Source organism: Lepidochelys kempii, chromosome 3 (assembly GCF_965140285.1).
Source record: "Lepidochelys kempii isolate rLepKem1 chromosome 3, rLepKem1.hap1, whole genome shotgun sequence".
NCBI lineage: Eukaryota > Metazoa > Chordata > Testudines > Cheloniidae > Lepidochelys > Lepidochelys kempii.
The window spans coordinates 104070931-104095016 of NC_136382.1; the positions used below are offsets into that span (position 1 = coordinate 104070931).

Here is a 24086-nt window from a genome sequence, read left to right on the forward strand (position 1 = left end):
GTCCCTAATTGCATGAGCTTGCACTTTGCACTACCAAATTTCACCCCATTTCTATTACCCCAGTTTCCAAGGTCATCCAAATCATCTTGTATGATATTCCACTCCTTCTCTGCATTGGTATTACCTCCTAACTTTGTGTCATCCACAAATTTTATTCGGACACTCCCACTTTTTGTGCCAAGGTAATTAATGAAATCCTTGAAGTTCACTAAACCTCCCTCCAGCCTGACAGTTCCCCTTTCAGTATGACCCACTTTAGTCCCCCCTTTAACCATTTTTTTTACCCACCTTTCAAGTCGCATATTAATCCCCAAATTGTACAAATAAGATTGTTTACATTCCACTATAGTGCACTCTGGAATAGACAGCTGTTGCAACTGTAATGCACATCTAGAAGCATGAAAGCCAGACCATCAAGTGTCTGTCATTGGGGAAACCCCCATCACCATGGAGCAAAAAAGTAGGAACCACTATAGTAAGCTAAAGGGGTTAGTGCAAGGCACTTCTGTGGCATTTATCTGAGTGGCTGTTTCTTGTTCCAGTGTGTTGTCATACCTAAGCTATGCTCATATGCCAAAAATTGTTTATGGAATAGAACTGGGACAGGTTTTGATATAAAGAAAGAGGAAGGGAAGGGGTTGAGACAGAGGAAGGTGATTAACTTAGAATAAAATGTAGAGCTAAAAAAATATACCACACATCTGCTTACTTTGCTTTTATGTTGCATCTTTTTCTCCTTCCCGCCCCGGCCCCCATCACGCCCCCTTTATCTGTATGTTGGAGAAAAAATTTGTCTTCAGACATGTCTGTAAAATTCCCAGAATACTTGACATTCATGAACAAAAATAATAAATTATCAATTTATACTAAGTAAATACTGTTTCCCCTGTAGTCTGTATCTCTGCCGGTGAGGCACTGAGGACTAGTGGATAGGGCACTGGACTGGTTTGCGAAGACCTTGGTTCTATTCCCAATTCTGCCAACAACACGCTGTCAGACCTTGGGGCAAGCCTCTTTAATTCTCTGTGCCTATTTCCCCCAACCCTTTGCCTTATCTATTTTGATTTTAAGTATTTTTAGTGTAGGATTGTCTATTACCATGCATTTTGTAGTACCTGGCAGAATGAGGCTTCATTCTTGTTTGTAGACACTAGTATATAGAATCATAGAATATCAGGGTTGGAAGGGACCCCAGAAGGTCATCTAGTCCAACCCCCTGCTCAAAGCAGGACCAATTCCCAGTTAAATCATCCCAGCCAGGGCTTTGTCAAGTCTGACCTTAAAAACCTCCAAGGAAGGAGATTCTACCACCTCCCTAGGTAACGCATTCCAGTGTTTCACCACCCTCTTAGTGAAAAAGTTTTTCCTAATATCCAACCTAAACCTCCCCCACTGCAACTTGAGACCATTACTCCTCGTTCTGTCATCTGCTACCATTGAGAACAGTCTAGAGCCATCCTCTTTGGAACCCCCTTTCAGGTAGTTGAAAGCAGCTATCAAATCCCCCCTCATTCTTCTCTTCTGCAGGCTAAACAATCCCAGCTCCCTCAGCCTCTCCTCATAACTCATGTGTTCCAGTCCCCTAATCATTTTTGTTGCCCTTCGCTGGACTCTCTCCAATTTATCCACATCCTTCTTGAAGTGTGGGGCCCAAAACTGGACACAGTACTCCAGATGAGGCCTCACCAATGTCGAATAGGACAAAGCACATATAGTGCTTTGTGTATCATAAGTTAATAATTAATATGCATTAAACAGAATATCTTCAACCAGAATTTGAAAAATTATTTTGTAAAAATAGACGCAGCAGAATTCCATTTTTATGGCTTCAATAACTTGCAGATCAAATGTTCTGTTAGTACCACCATTTTAGGGATAGATGAAGTGAGTCATGGAGCAATTAATGGGATTTAGGCACCAAACTCCCATAAGCACCTTTGAAAAATTCCAGCTAAGTAACTTGCCCAAACATTGTACAGGCAATAGCAGGGGATGGCCTTTATTGGGGCAGCAAATCAGCTGGGACAGAACAGCACAGAATGACTTGGCAAAGGAAGCGTGTAGCATGACCCTGAAGCTGGTGATAAAACTGCATGACAGACCTGTTGCTCCACTAGCCAATCACTGATGCTTCCTCGGTAGAGGAAGCAGAAAAGGATCCTGAAGGAGAGGACAAGAAGATTTACAGGGGTTTTTGGTTTTTTTTTCCAACCCCAAAAATTTTACCAGAGATCTGACTTTTTCTGGTTCATGCATCACTGAAAATAAAAATCTTAATCAAAGTGGTTAACAATTCTCTTAATGAGGCCCAAGATGGAATAAAATCTAGCTCACTCACCAGTATGCATGTCTGTGTGTTCTATAGGTTTCAGAGTAGCAGCCGTGTTCGTCTGTATTCGCAAAAAGAAAAGGAGGACTTGTGGCACCTTAGAGAATAAATTGGTTAGTCTCTAAGGTGCCACAAGTCCTCCTTTTCTTTTTGTGTGTTCTATAGTGCTAACAGGAGTTAAAAAAAGTAATGAAAACATCTTTAATAGTAAAAAGCAAGTAGAAATTAAAATGAATATGCCTAAGAAGCACATCCTTTTGACTAAGAGGGTGCCATTTTTTTACATAAGCATTTTTCAGATGAGAATTATGCTGGAAGTGTGTTTTTTTTTTTTTTTTTTAAAAGATTTCTCAGAGAAGTTGCAATCCAAGTTGCAAATATTGGATCACACCCTGGATCAGTCTATTTCCAATGTTTCAGAAGGCAAAAAAGATTCACCTGAATAATGCGAATGGGGGATGCAGGAAGGGCGGCCAGCACATCCTTCGGCCCACTCCACTTCCCACAGCCCCCATTGGCCTGGAGCGGAGAACCGCAGCCAGTGGAAGCCGCGATCGGCCGAACCTGCGGACGCAGCAGGTAAACGAACCAGCCCGGCACGCCAGGGCCTTTCCCTGAACAAGCGGTGGACCTCAGTTGTGAACCACTGCCTTAGACAGTATAGCTACACATTTTAATGGACATAAAATTAACCATTTTTAACATTCTAACAGTATTTGCATCCACTTCCTTGAGCAATAAATTTCACAGGCTGACTATAGTCTATTAATTCTAAATTTGTCCTTTTTCCATCATCTAATGTCTCTACATTCTTAAGAAAGGAAAAAATATCAAATTCTGCTTTGCCCTTCATTAGTCTGGGATTTCTGTCTGGTCCCCTTATTATTCTCCTTCTCTACATAATTTTAGTCTCTGCAATCTCTGGTGTACATCTAACCATATTCTTTACTCTTCCCTTGAAAAACTTCACTTTTGTTTCCTAAGGTAAAGAACACAGCACTCTATTCAATGGTGTACCATTGTCCAATATAGCAACATGAAATGCAGTAATTTCTATTCTTTAATACACTCAAAGTTTCTTATTTGACCCTAACTGCTAATATACATCAGACAAACATTAAATTAGACATACATAGTAATTTGTATAGCACAGCAACATTCTCTGGGAAGCACTCAAAGTGAATGACCTCCCTGGAGAAAGCAACTTAAAGGAGGAGAGGAGTGGAGTTCCAGCTACAGAGAAAATGCAAAGACTTATTTCTAAATGTACATTACAGAGGCATGGAGACACATTCCCTTTTTTGCCCCCCTCAGAAAATCCTGCAAGTTTAAAGCCATCAGTGTATGAGAAGTATATACTATTTGTGCCCGTATGCATTACCTTAAATTTAGTTAAGTTTATTTCATCTTCCATCATGATGTCCAATCTTCTACTCCATTTAAATCTCCCTACAGTCTCTCTCTTACAAACTAAGGCAAAAACTCATTAGCTCAATTTCCAAAACAATTCTGGCTCAAGACAAAGCTAGCGTCATTAAAAGTAGTACCATAGCCTACTTGACTTTATTGTGAAGTTACGTTTTCTGAACACATTCCATGTAATAACCAATGAATACATACTGTAGCACAACCTCAAGCTTTAAAATGGTTTTCGGCCCAAAAGCATATAATCTGTATCAGTGGTTCCTCAAAGTGATCCCTGGGGGTCTGCTGTGGGTTATGCAGGGGTCCGTCTCTTGAGCCAGGGCTGGAATGTGCCAGAACAGTATTCCACTGCTTTTGCTGCATGGAGACAAAATGGCGTCCTTCAACAGCATGGCAGAGAAGTCATGATGGCAGGGGCATTCCCACGCTGGCAGGGTCATTCTAATAGTACCAGAAATGAAAGGGGCTAGAACATGTAGTCAGATGCCAAAGAGATCCTTGGCAGAAAAAAATTTGGCAGCTACTGATCTATATTATATAAAACAAACAAACCTACATTAAAAGAAAATTAAGGTTACAAAATTAACCACTGAAAAGTTAGGAAATGCCAGAATTAAGGTTGCCCATGCAACCCTAAGTAGGCCCCCTTGTGTACATGCATTGTGAAAGTAATTATGACCACATACTATTTTTATGCTTCCTCCCAATGCCATTACAAAGCATGGCTTTCTAAAGAAATAATTGCAGGAATCACTGTGCAACACAGAATGAAACTGATAGTTCAGAACTTGGAAGAAGCATCTCACTGTTCACAAGTATTCAGTACAGCTACCTACTTTCTATAGCCACTGGTTACTCTATTTGTTTTGCAGAAAGGCTTATTTGCAGACAAATAGTCTAGTGAAAAATATAGTTGAAATGCATGTAATTGGGTTGGATAGGGCAGAGCACAAAATTCCAAAGATTACCTCTCTCAGTTAGACCTTTGGGCACTGCAAAGAATACAGAAATTCTCATGAAGCAGTGTGATTCAGAAAGACCTGTGTGTGAAAACCTGTTCCTTCTGGGTCTAAGATTCTGAGAATTTTATGAAAAGCTTTTAAAGTAATTTTGTTTACATACTTAAGAGTATCAGATAAATAAATTGGAGAAAGGAATTATTCTGTATGTCTATTCTCCAAATAAACCCCATCAACAAACAACCAGGCCCTTTAAGCTTATTGCACATGCTTTTTGAAGGCAATCAAAAGTCTAAGGCAGCAAGCTTAAGACTTTTTCTCCTCAACTTTCTACAAGACAAAAGGAAAGAGCAAAGGCAATCAATCTTGATTCCTTCAAAAATGATCTAAATGTAAAATATGAACATGACAAAATTAGTCCACATTCCTGCAATCAACTCTGCATGAATGCAAGGGACCCATCCATGTGGAGCCCCATTGCAGAATCATGGTCTCAAAATGTAAGCTTGCTGGGTCAAGGACAGTGTCTTACTGTATCAACATGTTCAGGCCCCATTCTTACCACTCTTCTGTAACACATTTTAAAAGGTAAACTGAACATACCATTTCAAGGTACTACCTTTTTCCTTCAGACATTGATGACAACGCTTATAAGCATTGATGTAATTTCTACATCTACACAAGTATACTGCAACGGTTTAGGTTAACTACATTTTTGTTAGTTTAAACAGCATATCTGTTTGCCTTTAAGTCTCATGTTGTAACATGTCTCTTGACCTCAGTACCTTGTGGCAATTAATTCCACAGGTTATTCACGTATCACGCAAAGTAGTATTTCCTTTACTCCACTTCAAATTGGTTGTCTTTCAATTCTTCATTGAATGGCCCTTGTCCTTGCATTATGTAAAACAGTAAGTGCCTGCCTGACCTGCTCTGTATTATTATTTTTGTGTGCCTCTTCCACATGCCCTCGTACTCATTTCTTCTCCAAATTAAAGAGCCTCAATCTTTTCAGTGTCATACATGGAAGATTCTCCAAGCCTTAAATCAATTTTGGCACCTATCGCTGAACCCCTACTATATCTAGTATCTTTTTTGAGACCGTAACCAGAACAGAACACAATGTGCCAACTGAGCTTGCACATTGCTGATTATAACATTATAATTTCACTATTCAGTCAATCCAATTGGTATGAAATAGAACATTGATCTATGAATTTACTGTAGTTTTATCTTCCTCACGGACGCTTTTATTATACCAAGCTACTTTGCTTTTCAGTGTTTTCTTTGCATATCTGATAATTATGCAAGATGCATGTTCTACAAGAGCTATCCTCCAAATAGAGTTTCTATTCCTGCTTGATCCTGCAGTTAGTATTTTTGCATTTATGACAGTATTTTTGCTCTATGAATGACTGTGAGGTGTCAAATTTAGCACTTCACTGAAGGATTAAATAGAACATGGACTGTGATAGAGCAGTCTCTTATTTAATCACAAACAGCTTTGGTAATCAGCAAGCTAACAGGGAAAATATGAAAAACAAGTTGGATAAATTTGTTTAAATCTAATATATTTAATTTTTCTGCTTTCTGAAAGTCCTTAGTGTACAGTTTTTATTTGCCAAGTTTAGTTATTGGTTCATGCAAAGTACTATAGGTAGGGCCCTACAAATTCTCAGCCATGAAAAACACGTCACAGACTGTGAAATCTGGTCTCACCCTCGTGAAATCTGGCCTCTTGTGTGCTTCCCCCTCCCCCCCCATACTATACAGATTTCACAGGGGAAGACAAGCATTTCTCAAATTGCGGGTCCTGACCCAAAAGGGAGTTGCGGACAGGGGGTCATGGTATTGCCACCCTTACTTCTCCGCTGCCTTCAGAACTGGATGGCCGGAAAGTAGCAGCTGTTGGCCAGGCATCCAGTTCTGAAGGTAGTGTTCTGCCAGCAGCAGCACAGAAGTAAGGGTGACAATACCATACCATGCCATGCCATTCTTATTTCTGCGCTGCTGCTGGCAGTGGCTCTGCCTTCACAGCTGGGCTCCCAGCCAGCAGCCACCGCTCTCCAGTTGCGCTGCTCTGAAGGCAGCACCACTGCCAGCAACAGCAGAAGTAAGGGTAGCAGTACCGCAACCCCCCTCTACAAAAACCTTGCGATTACCCCCCCCCACACACACACACACACACACACACAACTCCTTTTTGGGTCAGGACCCCTACAATTACAACACTGTGAAATTTCAGATTTAAATAGCTGAAATCATGACATTTACTATTTTTAAAATCCTATGGCCATGAAATTGACCAAAACAGACTCTTAATTTGGTAGGGCCCTAACTATGGGACAGCATTCAAAAGTCACTTGTCAATTACAAATTAAATCTTCCTATGTGACGAGAGACATTTAACCATTTTATTTCTGTAAAAGTTAAGCTTTCATTTAAAAGAAGTTAACCTCCTGTAAATTAATCCATGCAGCCTTTTCTTGTTATGCCTGGAAACCACTCTAGTGTCTGTGCTGTTGCTTGTTGAAGAGCTATGAGCAGCAACATAGCGAAAATGAAGACCCTGATCATTTTCACTGCTGTTTACTGAGTCTGGTGGACAACAGCAAAACTGACAATCAAATCAATGACACTCTATTCCTACTTAGGAAAATTAGCACAGCAAAAGCCCTGTATCACAACTATTCAGGAGAGAAGAGAACCCAAAAGCAACGATACCCTTTGCTCTCTGAAAATGGCCTGGAGGACAGAAGGGCAGAGTGGCAGAGATTCCACACCTAAACAGAAATCATGAGGCTCTAGATGAGAGGAGAGGGGGAAAAGAATGCATGTGCAGCCTTATCTATCATTTCCTGATTTTTTTGGATGTTTCACCATGCAACCTTAATTTCTCTTAACATAATTATTTGGATGAAATTCCTAAGTTTTATCAAACAGAAAAATAAATTCCATGTCATGCAACTAATCATTTGTCTAGATATCACTGGAATCCTCTGTATCAGATTCCTAAAAGTCCAGGTCTGCAGGAGGGCATGCCACAGGAGACCTGGACTACTTAGGAGCTGTGCAGCTTTTACCTGCAAGATGCCTAGAGACTGAGGCAAGGACTATAACTGGTCTGCACATATATGCAGTATAGCCTTCCTGAACTACATAGACAAGCTGTTAAAAGAAGTTTATTTTTAACTGATGGAGAAAGTTTAATTTTCCACTCGCCTTGTACTCAGTTTTTTTGTTGTTTGCTCAATTTTTCCAAAACAAGTACACCCAGAGGCAGACACAATAACCTGGAAAATTTAAGTCTGAAAGATAAGTGTCAGACAGTTATAAATGCCTGAACACCTGTACAACCTTAAATGCAGCAGCACTGATAGCCCCCACTGTAATGTACAGTCTGAAGCTGGTCTAACTAAAGCTGAAAGTTGACCTACGATATGCTACTTCAGTTACATAAATTACTTAACTGAAGTTCACATACCTACGGTTGACTTACAACATGTCCGCACTGCGCTGTGTTGACAGGAGAGCACTCTCCCACTGACTTACCTTATGCTTCTTGGAGACCTGAAGTACAGACGTCGACGGGAGAGCACTTTCCCATCAACTTAGCGGGTCTTCACAAGACCCACTAAATGGACACTGCTGCATCCATCGCAGCAGTGCCAATTTAGCTGTAAGTATAAACAATCCCTGAGAATGAATGTCAGGCACAGAACTTTTTCTTTAGAGCTAGATGGTTATTTCATTAATATCTGTTCCCTTTTACTTTTTGCTTAGAACTTAGAGAAGCTTAAAAATTCTATCCATAATCTAACAGCTTGAAGGTTCTCAATTACATTTCTAAAAAAGGCCAACTATGACCCCTATACTGCATCTGGATTCCATATGTGTGGATATATTTGTCTGCATAGAGCCTGAGTCATTTCCGGAAACTTGTATGGGAACAGGAGTACATCTGTGCAAATCTAGTCATACACTGGGGCCTACCTCCCCAAAAGAAATGGCTAGTGCACTGCTAACAGCGACAAAATTTGTACAAGACAAATTACTAGCAAGAAATCATGTGTTATTTAATCAGTCTTTACAGAGTGTTTTATTTTTTGTACATAAATGAAAAACAGTATTCACAAAGAAATTTCATTAAAAAAATACTAAATGACCCACTTAATTTTAAAAAATTACATATAAAAACACTTTAATGTACAAAAGATTTATACTTTACAACAGTCTGAACACTGTAAGCAGTATATTCCATGTAGCTTAATGCTTTCTTTCACGTCTACATTGTGTGTGCATAGACACAAATACTTTACGATTTCAAAATCTGAATATCAATATATAAGCAATTAGTACAAGTGACCCATATACACAAATGCAAAGTTAAAGACTGGCTGCAAACTATTAAGGAAATATTTATAACAAACCACCTCCCTGACTATTTTATATAAAACATAAACAAAGAGGGATTTCACTAACAGATTTTAATGTTCATTAGGTAGAAATACTTTTGGAACCAACCAACCAAATGCTATATGAAAATTCCAGGTGCCATAATATCATGCAGTAGTTGAAGAAAATTAAGAATATTCTGTGGTGAACCACATAAACATAGTTCTTATTGAGTAACTGATTTATACACCCGTTTCAATTTTAAAAATACAGTAACATGCTACCATTTAGTTATAAATCAAAACTGGGTAAAATTTTCAAAAGTGCTTAAGTGGCATAGGAGCCTAAATCTCATTGTATTCAATGGGAGTTGGGCTCCTAAGTGATGTAGGATGTCACTTTGGTGCTTTTGAAAATTTTAGCCTCCGTGCAAATTTATTCAAGGGTCGTTTCAGGCTGCAGGATTACAGTCTAGCCAGACAATCCCCACCACACGCTGCATGATTTTTATCCTCCTGAACAGCATTATGCATTGCATCCTCAGGATCACCAACAGTACTAATGCAACAGATGTGCGAAATATTAAGGGTTAGTCACCTAGTACTTACATGTAAAGTTAGACACTGAGGCCCCAATCTGCAATGACATCTGTGTGGGTGGACAGCAACATGTGGTTGGAGTCCGACTGAAGTCAATGGAGCTCTGTGTAGGCCCATGGGTTCATCTGCACAGATATCATTGCAGGACTGGGTTCTAAGTGCTGAATTCTTTCATCAGAGACTTGCACATAAATTGTGATTGAATCAACAGGAGTTCTGTGCAGGTATGATTTCTGCAGAATTTGGCTCAAACTGCTAGCAGCATCTAATGTTAAAGAAGGGTTTGGGAGAAGAGTAGCAAAAAGGAAATGAGAGAACAGAGACAATACAATAAGACTAGACAGAACAGGACGAAGACAAGACAGAAGCAAAGAAACAATTTATTCCACTAAATATAACAGCACTTTTTCCACCAGAGATTAGTAACATCTCCATTAGAAAAGCCAATTCAAGCCATCAGGAAGTGGCAGGAACAAGAAAAGACCAAATCACCTAAAGTAAACTAAAAAAGACCGGGCCATTAAAAAAAAATTATTAAAATGTTAAACAATTTTTTCATCACTGTCAGAACACTATCCCATTTAAAATAAATTTGGAGATCTGTTTGTTGCACAAATTCTTCAGATAAGACCTAAAATCTTAATGGGAAAAATAGATTCTGGGTATCAAGTAAAGGGCTGTTCATATTTAGAGAGACTTCAGAAAACAGCTAACTTGAATGAAGATTTTTTAAAACATTTTTGAGCTATTCAGTCAGTATTTTGAGCCAGTGAACAGCCTCACCATGATCTACCTTGCTTGCTTATTGTTCAGCAAGTAAAATTGGAGCGCCTACTATGAAAATCTTAAATGATAAAAGAACTAGCATACTTGAGGGATTGCCCTGTGATAGCAACAAAAGTCATTAAGGGGTGAGACAGCGGAAAGTTCTTCTCATAATTTGAGAGAATGTGACATCCTTCTGGACAAGGCTCAAGAAACTGTTTCCATGTTAGTTTATGATGGGAAAAATATATACAATTTGTGAGCAAAATAGGATGACGTTTGGTTTTACTTCTGTTCTTTGAGTTACCTAAATAAGCTATGTTTACAGTAATTATGTTTTAACCTATTTAAGGCTCCTAAAGACTTCTGGATATGAGTGACTAAACAAACAAAAACAAAAAGCAAGCTGAACAGTTAGAATATAAACACTGAAGTGCTACCATCTTTATTAAAAGGCACTAGAACCATGAACTCTATTCTAGAGAGGTTAGAAGATCAGAAAAAAAATCTGATACTCCTATGTTTAAAGAATTCCCTAAATAGTGACAATTTACAAATATCTACCAGCTAAACAAAGTAACGTACAGCAAATGAAACCAGCATTCCAGTGCTTTCAAATACATTTTTATGACTAAACTGACATAGCTTCTTAAAGCTAGGAACAATTCTAAATATTAAGTTTTTTATTTTTTATAAATCACCTTATTAAAGCTCCACCATTAAGATTTAACCCATTATTTCATAAGTTTCCTGTTTTTATTTGAATAAAGTTATGGTAAACTATGAACAAGCTTATTTTTCTAGTAGTAATAGTACCTTTATAGGATATATTGCAGATTGACTGTTGAACATACTAACTGGTAGTCCCTGAATCCAAGTGAAAAGCTACTAATATCTGACAAACACAAATACCTGTGTAAAGGTGCGACTACCTACAGACAGAATCAGAGTCCAATGACTATTAGATAAGAAATGAAGTTCAAGACCTGACTTTGGCCTCACATATTAAGGCTCAAAATAACGAGCACTGGCTCCAACAATAAAAGAGAATGTAAAATTACACATTTCCATTACTAAAAGTAACTTTTTCCTAAAAGGAGAAATAGCACCTATAGCTTGTCCTGAAACATGTCCATTTCACTAGGCAATGACTAATGCCGAAGGGGGAAAAAAAGGGGAGTTCTTCCTACACACTTCAAACAGACTTAAAATAAGTGATGGATTCCAAGTAGAAAAATTTTGATTAAATATATACAACACCACAATTGTTTTGAAATGTCCTTAAATGTCCAGTTTTAGCACTTAAGGTTACAATTTTTGTATCTTTTCAAAACACTCAAGTTATAGTACTTTGCTGTCATAAGAAAGTCTGGTCCCACCGAAAAGCTAGCAAATGGTTTTTCAAGCATAGTGGTCAATGACAGATTTTTCTGGAGTTATTTCTTTTAAATGACTGGTGCTTCTGAGAAAATAACACAATTTTCTAAGATTAGTGACATCACTATGACCAAAAAAAGTATATAAAGAATAATGAAATTGAGAATGAAATAAGAAACAGTTGGGAATTAAACCATGCCACAAGACAGTAATTATGGAACGTATCAAACCTTAATCTTTAAATTTAAGTACATCTAATCAAATTAATCCAGAGCAATATCTATTTTAAGTTTCATTCTGCAATATAACCAAACAGTAAAATTGAATGGCAAATCTAGGATTTTTTTTTCAAATTAAGTCTATTTTTTCTTACTTAGAAATGTACTTTTGTATAGTAGTACTCTATATATATGCAATTCCTACGTATTAAAGATTAAGACTTTGAAAATTAACATGTTGTATCTTTGTTGATTAAAAGTATGCAAAAAATAAAAATACAGACTCAGTGCAGTAGTTTAAAAATTCACAAATTTTATCACCAACTATTTGTTGAGAATTATCAAATGTATAATTAAAAAATATAGAATGTGAATTCTGAGTTATAAAGTCACTCTATACAAAATGTATAAAATCATTTAAAAAGGCTCTGAAGGATAAATACTATTTCTTTCCCCTACTTTACACTATTCTCTTGTAAAGGCTCTTTTTTGTCCAGCTTTTACAATGTCATCAGGAGATGCTGATTTAAAGTCAAATGGTGTTATTGATATTAAAGGACCAATTTCCTTATTTTTTATTTCTTGTACTTGCCTACTGTATAGGAAAGTCTTATGGATATCAATCGTGCGCCGTTTACATCCTTTTGGAGGATAACGGAGACACAAAGTTAAAGCAAAAGCTGAAGGTCTGGCACAGAGAGCCTTCATCCACGAGAGAGAGAGATCCTGGCTCTTAGAAATATGCCTTTTTTTGCTTTTTTTATTTCCTTTCACTAAAATAATATTTTTTCCTTGCTTTGAACTTAAAACTTTAGTTTCTGGGATTATGGTATTTGACTGGCATACTACTGATTCTGCAGATATGTCTGGATTTTTTATAAGGACACTTAAGTCAATGTTTGTATTTACTCCTGCAGAAGGCCACGTTTCAGTGATACTGAACCTCGAACAGTCTTTTGCTTCTTGAGGCTTATCTACTTCAATGCTTTCTGCAATTAAATCTGAAAGTGACAAATTCTCAAGTTCTCTTACTGGAGAAGCCTTAGACAATGCCAGAGAAGACAGAGATCCTGTTAATTCTGACATCCCAGTTGCAGTTTGATGTTGACTAGCTAGTTGTGACAATGGTGAGGATCCCAATTTCAAATCTGTAAAACTCGTAGATGATTGATTATAAAGATCAGACAAAGAACAGTGCCTTGAATTACTTTTCTGGTGCTCTTGAAGTAGGTCAGCCAGTGATGGACCTCCAGATTTTGAAAATGGCAAATTACCCATTTCTGAAGAGGAGATGTCTTGCCTGGTACTTTGTAGAAATGAAGGAAAATTTTCAAAAAGCTCAGTCTTTCTATTCTGAGTAGAGTTTATATCATTATCAAGTGCCAGTTTCCGTACAGCACTCATTAAGCCAGGACTACTATCCATACTTCCTTTACTATTATGATCTGAAGAATTCTGGACCCCAAGTAGTCCCCTGTCTTGGAGACTTAAATAATCATAAGTTATATTCTGCATCATCAAAGATTTCAAGTCTTGTGATTCCTTGCACTCCAACTGCTTCCAGGAAGGATTTTCAGATGGACTAGCTTCCAATAATTCAGCACCTACACTAAAGCAAATTTTGCCTTCATTGCTGGAAATCAAACTCACTGTGCTGGGATTGTCTGGTAATCGTACTGCTACACGTTTACTGACAGATTCATAACATGATTCTTCACACATATTATTACTGAGGGAAGAATGTAGAACTGCGGAAGATTTATGAGAAGATTCAGATATTTTCTTTTCAATTGGGGATATATTAGAATGTTTAGCTTTGAAGAGTGTTTTGTCACTTAAAGTTGAAAAGTAACAAGGTGATTTATTTTTGACTGTCAGGCTACTGAGCTCAGACATGCTGGTGTTTGCTGAAGTGTTTTCTATTAAGTAAGACAAGTTCTCCAAATAAGTAAAAGTTTCTGAATAAAGTAAATCTCCTTACCTTACAATAGCCAATAATTTTCAGATAGATGCATGGTCACAACGAAAATTCCATTTTTTTTTTAAGGAGACAGCAACAGCGAAGTTAAGAAGAAACATGAAAGGCATTTTAATTACTAAATGTTGTTTGAAAAATTGCATTGCATCATAGTCTCTATAATCAAATACAACAGAGTTCTGAAGGGCATTTATTCAATCATTTAGCAAAACAACAATTATCCAATTATCCACTAAAAGAAACACTAAGTTAGTAAATTAATATCAACCCTTAAGAGGTCTGAATCTACACAACCAAGCTATTGTACTAGCTCTACAAAAACAGTCTTGCTATATCGCAAGCAAACATTTAAAATGTCTTAAAATTTGCTGTCTCAAAAAAATTTTAAAATAAATAAAAAGTTAGCAGTTGGATAACTTAAGTAGTAACATAACTAAGGTATTTATTAGAAAACAGAATTTCATTGGGAACTGTGATTGCTTACATTCTGAATTTAGCAGAGAGGACCAAGCCTAAAACTAAAACTTGATTTTAAGTTTAGTAAAAACTATTGCTTCCTTTAAAGAGATGTTCTGTGTATTTCCTAAAACTGTGAAATCTATTTAGAAATAGAAGATTGAGAACTTTGTTTTGTTTTCCAATGAGTCATTTTGATACAATAGTGCAAGTATCTTCCAGTTCTAAACTCACGAGTATCCTAGGCACAGCCAGTGAACTTTAATCTAAACCAGTGGCTCCCAAACTGGTGTTCGTGAAATGTTAGAGGGGGTTCTCAGGAAAAAATTCCCTAATGGTGGACAGAGCTGTCCCTACGGACTCCAGGCAGCACAGGGTCAGCAGCCAGAGCCCCTGGACTTCCAAGAGCTAAGCAGATCAAGTAAGCATATCTATCACACTGAGGAGATTGAAACTTCAAGACTTCTTATAAGAAATGGAAAGGGAGGTGGATATTTTTTGCTGTTTTTAAAATTATACAGGCAGCTAGTATTGTTTTTTAAATTATTATGAAGAACAAGTTTAAGCTTTGTTGTAACAAGCGTTGTTTGCTTGGACTGTTCAAGACCTGAATGCTTGTGTAGGACGAACGAACTCTTTGAGTTGGCTTCTTAAATACCTTCATGCTGTTCCACATCTGATACTCCTTGATGAAACATAGGAGCCTTGTCTAATAACAGGCTTATTCAAAGTGATACAAGCTATGAAAGTGAGATCTTGGAAGAGTGTTGCTGTTTTCATAATGTAATAAAAATACTGTAATTATAAATAATAATAAAGTGTGTGTAATAAGCATGTCATAAGAATACATTTTATATTTCCAAGATCACTGCTTTAATAATTTATACTCGGGTAAAGGAGAAAATCCCTGGAAATATTCATTTTTAGGAGGGAGTTCGTCAGACACGCCATTTTAGTGAAAGGGGTTCACGGGCTGTTTAATTTTGGGAACCACTGATCTAAACCAAAACATAATTAAATAAAAGCATACCTTTTGTTGTCTTTCCTGTAGTCACAGCTTCTTCATTCTTGGTCTTCACATTTTGCTTACTGTCTTGTGCAAGCACAAGATCCAAAGCCTTCTGTACATCAAATTTACTATTCAACACTGCTTCCACCATCACCTGCTCTGGTACAGCTTCCCCCAGCACTTCTCTCATCTGGTCAAGGCACGAATAAAGACGAGCTACAAAAGACATCAGTAGTTATAAAATTATAAAACGTGTGTTTTCATAAAATAGCACGATAAATTACTAAAACCATACTTGCAATAAATATATTTGGGGTGGGGCAGGAATAGTAATTATAAAATCATTGCAACCTGATTTCTTCCTCTGGCAGGCTCTCTCACCCCCAGCACTGAAGAGGTTTTTCCAATTATTTCACCAAACATTACTATAAGAAATACATCTAATGATTTTTAAATTGTCTTTAAAGGGCTGAACACTTAATTATGAGGTGTTACCAGCATGAACAGTATTCATGCCAAAGAAGAAATGCAATCATTCATCTTAAAACTATTCCAAGTAATTTGATAAATCATGTGATATCCATTTAACAGGACATTTTAAGTGTTTACAGATAGTGTATTTAACTTTTACGGTGAACAGCATCTTTTCAGGCCTTGGAACTCAGCAGCTGAATAAAAATAAATGGTCTCATCTTTAGATTAACACTTTAGCATTAAAGCTACCTGAAATCTTACCTTTCCTAGAACTGAGAGAAATTTCTGAGTCTTAAAATCCATATTCTTTGAAGACAGACTTCTCCATTAATATTGCATACATTACAGAAAGTAAAGGGAAATTAAAGGGAGACTGCAGAATAAAGTGATGGACAATCCTAAAAACAATAAACCAAAATCATAGCACTAGAAAGGACCTTGAGAGGTCATCTAGTCCACTCCGCTGCACTCATGGCAGGACTAAGTATTATCTAAACCATCCCTGACAGGTGTTTGTCTCACGTGCTCTTAAAAATCTCCAGTGATGGAATGAAAGAATATACAAAAGAAATGTCGGTTTAAAACGGAGTATAAGCCCTGGTCTACACTAGGACTTTAGGTCGAATTTAGCAGCGTTAAATCGATGTAAACCTGCACCCATCCACACGATGAAGCCTTTAATTTCGACTTAAAGGGCTCTTAAAATCGATTTCCGTACTCCACCCCTGACAAGTGGATTAGCGCTTAAATCGGCCTTGCCAGCTCGAATTTGGGGTACTGTGGACACAATTCGACAGTACTGGCCTCCGGGAGCTATCCCAGAGTGCTCCATTGTGACCGCTCTGGACAGCACTCTCAACTCAGATGCACTGGCCAGGTAGACAGGAAAAGAACTGCGAACTTTTGAATCTCATTTCCTGTTTGGCCACCGTGGCAAGCTGCAGGTGACCATGCGGAGCTCATCAACAGAGGTGACCATCATGGAGTCCCAGAATCGCAAAAGAGCTCCAGCATGGACTGAACGGGAGGTACGGGATCTGATCGCTGTATGGGGAGAGGAATCCGTGCTATCAGAACTCCGTTCCAGTTTTCGAAATGCCAAAACCTTTGTCAAAATCTCCCAGGGCATGAAGGGCAGAGGCCAAAACAGAGATCCGAAGCAGTGCTGCATGAAACTTAAGGAGCTGAGGCAAGCCTACCAGAAACCCAGAGAGGCGAACGGCCGCTCCGGGTCAGAGCCCCAAACATGCCACTTCTATGATGAGCTGCATGCCATTTTAGGGGGTTCAGCCACCACTATCCCAGCCGTGTTGTTTGACTCCTTTCATGGAGATGGAGGCAACACGGAAGCAGGTTTTGGGGACGAAGAAGATGATAATGATGAGGTTGTAGATAGCTCACAGCAAGTAAGCGGAGAAACCGGTTTTCCAGACAGCCAGGAACTGTTTCTCACCCTGGACCTGGAGACAGTACCCCCCGAACCCACCCAAGGCTGCCTCCTGGACCCGGCAGGCGGAGAAGGGACCTCCGGTGAGTGTACCTTTTAAAATACTATACATGGTTTAAAAGCAAGCATGTGAAAGGATTAATTTGCCCTGGCATTCGCGGCTCTCCTGGATGTACTCCCAAAGCCTTTCCAAAAGGTTTCTGGGGAGGGGAGCCTTATTGCGTCCTTCATGGTAGGACACTTTACCACTCCAGGCCAGTAACACGTACTCGGGAATCATTGTACAACAAAACATTGCAGTGTATGTTTGCTGGCGTTCAAACAACATCCGTTCTTTATCTCTCTGTGTTATCCTCAGGAGAGTGAGATATCATTTAATTGGGGATTGGTCCTGCTTTGGAGCAGGGGGTTGGACTAGATGACCTCCTGAGGTCCCTTCCAACCCTGATATTCTATGATTCTATGGTCTCCTGGTTGAAATAGGGGGCTTTTCTTCAGGGGACATTCAGAGGAGCCCATTCCTGATGAGCTATTTGCCTGCGGCTGAACAGAAACGTTCCCCGCTGTTAGCCGGGGGGAGGGTTGAAGGGGTTGTCACGCGGTAGGGGGAGGCAAAATGCGACCTTGTAACGAAAGCACATGTGCTATGTATGTAATGTTAACAGCAAGGTTTACCCTGAAAGAGTGTAGCCACTGTTTTATAAAATGTGTCTTTTTAAATACCTCTGTCCCTTTTTTTTTCTGCACCAGCTGCATGTGTTTCAATGATCACAGGATCTTCTCCTTCCCAGAGGCTAGTGAAGATTAGAAAGAAAAAAAAATGCACTCGTGATGAAATGTTCTCTGAGCTCATGCTGTCCTCCCACACTGACAGAGCACAGACGAATGCGTGGAGGCAAATAATGTCAGAGTGCAGGAAAGCACAAAATGACCGGGAGGAGAGGTGGCGGGCTAAAGAGAGGGCTGAAGCTCAAAGGTGGCAGCAGTGTGATGAGAGGAGGCAGGATTCAATGCTGAGGCTGCTGCAGAACCAAAGCAGTATGCTCCAGTGTATGGCTGAGCTGCAGCAAAGGCAGCTGGAGCACAGACTGCCACTGCAGCCCCTGTGTAACCAACCGCCCTCCTCCCCAAGTTCCATAGCCTCCACACCCAGACTCCCAAGAACGCGGTGGGGGGGCCACCGGCCAACCAGCCACTCCGCCACAGAGGATTGCCCAAAAAAAGAAGGCTGGCATTCAGTAAATTTTAAAGTTGAACAGCTCCTGACTACTTTCCAGGCTGCCTGGGTACGGCTTCATGAGCCATGGCATTAAGGGGTAGGCTGGGTCCCCAAGGATACAGATAGGCATTTCAACATCCCCAACAGTTATTTTCTGGTCTGGGAATAAAGTCCCTTCCTGCAGCTTTTAAAACAGACCAGAGTTCCTGAAGATACAAGCGTCATGTACCTTTCCCGGCTATCCCACGCTGATGTTGGTGAAACATCCCTTGTGATCCACCAGAGCTTGCAGCACTATCGAAAAGTACCCCTTGCGGTTTATGTACTCTCCGGCTTGGTGCTCCGGTGCCAAGATAGGGGTATGGGTTCCGTCTATGGCCCCACAACAGTTAGGGAATCCCATTACAGTAAAGCCATCCACTATGACCTGCACATTTCCCAGAGTCACTACCCTTGATATCAGCAGATCTTTGATTGCGTGGACTACTTGCATCACAGCAGTCCCAACAGTAGATTTGCCCACTCCAAATTGATTCCCAACTGACCGGTCGCTGTCTGGCGTTGCAAGCTTCCACAGGGCTATCGCCACTCGCTTCTCAACTGTGAGGGCTGCTCTCATCTTGGTATTCATGCGCCTCAGGGCAGGGGAAAGCAAGTCACAAAGTTCCATGGAAGTGCCCTTACGCATGCAAAAGTTTCGCAGCCACTGGGAATCGTCCCAGACCTGCAACACTATGCGGTCCCACCACTCTCTGCTTGTTTCCCGAGCCCAGAATCGGCGTACCACAGCATGAGCCTGCCCCATTAGCACCATGATGCATGCACTGGCAGGGCCCATGCTTTCAGAGAAATCTGTGTCCATGTCCTGATCACTCATGTGACCGCGCTGACGTCGCCTCCTCGCCCGGTATCGCTCTGCCAGGTTCTGGTGCTGCATATACTGCTGGATAATGCGTGTGGTGTTTAATGTGCTCCTAATTGCCAAAGTGAGCTGAGCGGCCTCCATGCTTGCCTTGGTATGGCGTCCGCACAGAAAAAAGGCGCGGAACGATTGTCTGCCGTTGCTCTGACGGAGGGAGGGGCGACTGACGACATGGCTTACAGGGTTGGCTTCAGGGAGCTAAAATCAACAAAGGGGGTGGCTTTAGATCAAGGAGTATTTCAGGCAGGACTTCACGGAGGGTTCCAATAAGAAACCTTTGACCATGGGATGGTGTTCCATGAAGGAGGAGTGCTGGGCAGAGACGGGCTCCAACTTACGAAGAGAGGGAAGAGCATCTTTGCTAGCAGGCTGGCTAACCTAGTGAGGAGGACTTTAAACTAGGTACACCGGGGGAAGGAGACCAAAGGCCTGAGGTAAGTGGGAAAGCGGGATACTGGGAAGAAGCACAGGCAGGAACATCTGTGAGGGGAGGGCTCCTGCCTCATACTGAGAATGAGGGGCGATCAGCAGGTTATCTCAAGTGCTTATATACGAATGCACAAAGCCTTGGAAACAAGCAGAGAGAACTGGAGGTCCTGGTGATGTCAAGGAAATATGATGTGATTGGAATAACAGAGACTTGGTGGGATAACTCACATGACTGGAGTACTGTCATGGATGGTTATAAATTGTTCAGGAAAGACAGGCAGGGCAGAAAAGGTGGGGGAGTTGCACTGTATGTAAGGGAGCAGTATGACTGCTCAGAGCTCCGGAACGAAACTGCAGAAAAACTCGAGTGTCTCTGGATTAAGTTTAGAAGTGTGAGCAACAAGAGTGATGTAGTGGTGGGAGTCTGCTATAGACCACCGGACCAGGGGGATGAGGTGGATGAGGCTTTCTTCCGGCAACTTGCAGAAGCTACGAGATAGCACACTCTGGTTCTCATGGGTGACTTTAATTTTCCTGATATCTGCTGGGAGAGTAATACAGCGGTGCATAGACAATCCAGGAAGTTTTTGGAAAGCATAGGGGACAATTTCCTGGTGCAAGTGCTAGACGAGCCAACTGGGGGGGGAGCTTTTCTTGACCTGCTGCTCACAAACCGGGAAGAATTAGTGGGGGAAGCAAAAGTGGATGGGAATCTGGGAGGCAGTAACCATGAGTTGGTTGAGTTCAGGATCCTGACACAGGGAAGAAAGGTAAGCAGCAGGATACGGACCCTGGACTTCAGGAAAGCAGACTTCGACTCCCTCAGGGAACGGATGGGTAGGATCCCCTGGGGGACTAACATGAAGGGGAAAGGAGTCCAGGAGAGCTGGCTGTATTTCAAGGAATCCCTGTTGAGGTTACAGGGACAAACCATCCCGATGAGTCGAAAGAATAGTAAATATGGCAGGCGACCAGCTTGGCTTAATGGTGAAATCCTAGCAGATCTTAAACATAAAAAAGAAGCTTACAAGAAGTGGAAGGTTGGACATATGACCAGGGAAGAATATAAAAATATTGCTCGGGCATGTAGGAATGAAATCAGGAGGGCCAAATCGCACCTGGAGCTGCAGCTAGCAAGAGATGTCAAGAGTAACAAGAAGGGTTTCTTCAGGTATGTTGGCAACAAGAAGAAAGCCAAGGAAAGCGTGGGCCCCTTACTGAATGAGGGAGGCAACCTAGTGACAGAGGATGTGGAAAAAGCTAATGTACTCAATGCTTTCTTTGCCTCTGTCTTCACAAACAAGGTCAGCTCCCAGACTGCTGCGCTGGGCATCACAACATGGGGAGTAGATGGCCAGCCCTCTGTGGAGAAAGAGGTGGTTAGGGATTATTTAGAAAAGCTGGACGTGCACAAGTCCATGGGGCCGGACGAGTTGCATCCGAGAGTGCTAAAGGAATTGGCGGCTGTGATTGCAGAGCCATTGGCCATTATCTTTGAAAACTCATGGCGAACGGGGGAAGTCCCAGATGACTGGAAAAAGGCTAATGTAGTGCCCATCTTTAAAAAAGGGAAGTAGGAGGATCCTGGGAACTACAGGCCAGTCAGCCTCACTTCAGTCCCCGGAAAAATCATGGAGCAGGTCCTCAAAGAATCAATCCTGAAGCACTTACATGAGAGGAAAGTTATCAGGAACAGTCAGCATGGATTCACCAAGGGAAGGTCATGCCTGACTAATCTAATCGCCTTCTATGATGAGATTACTGGCTCTGTGGATGAAGGGAAAGCAGTGGATGTATTGTTTCCTGACTTTAGCAAAGCTTTTGACACGGTCTCCCACAGTATTCTTGTCAGCAAGTTAAGGAAGTATGGGCTGGATGAATGCACTATAAGGTGGGTAGAAAGTCGGCTAGATTGTCGGGCTCAATGGGTAGTGATCAATGGCTCCATGTCTAGTTGGCAGCCGGTGTCAAGTGGAGTGCCCCAGGGGTCGGTCCTGGGGCCGGTTTTGTTCAATATCTTCATAAATGATCTGGAGGATGGTGTGGACTGCACTCTCAGCAAATTTGCGGATGATACTAAACTGGGAGGAGTGGTAGATACGCTGGAGGGCAGGGATAGGATACAGAGGGACCTAGACAAATTGGAGGATTGTGCCAAAAGAAATCTGATGAGGTTCAATAAGGATAAGTGCAGGGTCCTGCACTTTGGACGGAAGAATCCCATACACTGCTACAGACTAGGGACCGAATGGCTAGGCAGCAGTTCTGCGGAAAAGGACCTAGGGGTGACAGTGGACGAGAAGCTGGATATGAGCCAGCAGTGTGCCCTTGTTGCCAAGAAGGCCAATGGCATTTTGGGATGTATAAGTAGGGGCATAGCGAGCAGATCGAGGGACGTGATCATTCCCCTCTATTCGACATTGGTGAAGCCTCATCTGGAGTAGTGTGTCCAGTTTTGGGCCCCACACTACAAGAAGGATGTGGAAAAATTGGAGCGAGTCCAGCAAAGGACAACAAAAATGATTAGGGGTCTGGAACACATGACTTATGAGGAGAGGCTGAGGGAACTGGGATTGTTTAGCCTGCAGAAGAGAAGAATGAGGGGGGATCTGATAACTGCTTTCAACTACCTGAGAGGTGGTTCCAGAGAGGATGGTTCTAGACTATTCTCAGTGGTAGAAGAGGACAGGACAAGGAGTAATGGTCTCAAGTTGCAGTGGGGGAGGTTTAGGTTGGATATTAGGAAAAACTTTTTCACTAGGAGAGTGGTGAAACACTGGAATGCGTTACCTAGGTGGTGGTGGTTACCTAGGAGGTGGTAGAATCTCCTTCCTTAGATGTTTTTAAGGTCAGGCTTGACAAAGCCCTGGCTAAGATGATTTAAATGGGGATTGGTCCTGCTTTGAGCAGGGGGTTGGACTAGATGACCTCCTGAGGTCCCTTCCAACCCTGATATTCTATGATTCTAAGAAATGGTGCACCTAAGTTATTGTTCTTATTGGAACAAGGAGGTTAGTCTGGCCTCTGATTGATACATGGCTAGATTTACCTCGCTGCTCCTTCTCTGTGAGTGACTGCAGTGCGACCTAGAGGAATGAGTCCCCTAGACCAGTGAGGGGGGGGGGGGGAGAGCAAATGAGTACAAAACAAATCTGGTCTATTTCTTGTTTTGATCCACTCCATCTATCTTTTACATCTTTGGCTGGCAGCAGACAGTGCAGAAGGACTGCATGTCATCCACATCTCATGGCTGCTTGGCAGAAGATGGTGCAATACGACTGCTATCCATCCTCATCTCTTGCCTGCTCAGCAGAAGATGGTACAGTACGACTGCTAGCAATCCGTATCGTCTGCCTGCTCACCATAAGACGGTTCAATAGGACTGACTACAGGACTAAAGAGAATGACCTGGTCGAGTCACTCCAAATTTAGTCCCTGCGCCCATGTCTGCCCAGGCGCTCCTGGCCAACGTGGCCAGGAGCACCTCGGACATGACGAGGACGGCTACCAGTCGTATTGCACCGTCAGCTGCCAGAAGGCAATGGGTTGCTGCTACTGTGTAGCAATGCAGTACCGCATCTGCCAGCACCAAGGAGACATACGGTGACGGTTACCTGAGCAGGCTCCATGCTTGCCGTGGTATGGCGTCTGCACAGGTAACTCAGGAAAAAAGGTGCGAAACAATTGTCTGCCCTTGCTTTCACGGAGGGTGGGAGGGAACGGGGGCCTGATGATATGTACCCAGAACCACCCGCGACAATGTTTTAGCCCCATCAGGCATTGGGATCTCAACCCAGAATTCCAATGGGCAGTGGAGACTGCGGGAACTGTGGGATAGCTACCCACAGTGCAACACTCAGGAAGTCGACGCTTGCCTCGGTACTGTGGAAGCACTTCGCCGAGTTAATGCACTTAATACACTTAGAGCATTTTCTGTGGGGACACACACTCAAATATACAAAACCGATTTCTAAAAAACCGACTTCTATAAATTCAACCTAATTCCGTAGTGTAGACATACCCTAATTTACTTATTTTAAAAAGAGAGAGACAAAGTGGGTATTGTAATCTCTTTTATTGGACCA

General features: G+C 41.3%; 1 protein-coding gene across 5 annotated transcripts in view; it reads right to left on the minus strand.

Moving 5' to 3' along the window:
- Positions 1 to 24086, minus strand: part of HBS1L (HBS1 like translational GTPase) — a 134622-nt gene that overhangs the window by 86706 nt on the left and 23830 nt on the right. For 3 of the 5 annotated variants that reach the window (XM_073337368.1, XM_073337365.2, XM_073337363.2), the window contains one exon: positions 15532 to 15726. In XM_073337368.1, the coding sequence (XP_073193469.1) occupies positions 15532 to 15726 (195 nt within the window). Of the gene's footprint in view, positions 1 to 709; positions 734 to 15531; positions 15727 to 18154; positions 18252 to 24086 lie in introns of those variants that run through there. The other 2 variants (XM_073337366.2, XM_073337370.2) reach the window with 2 other exon arrangements.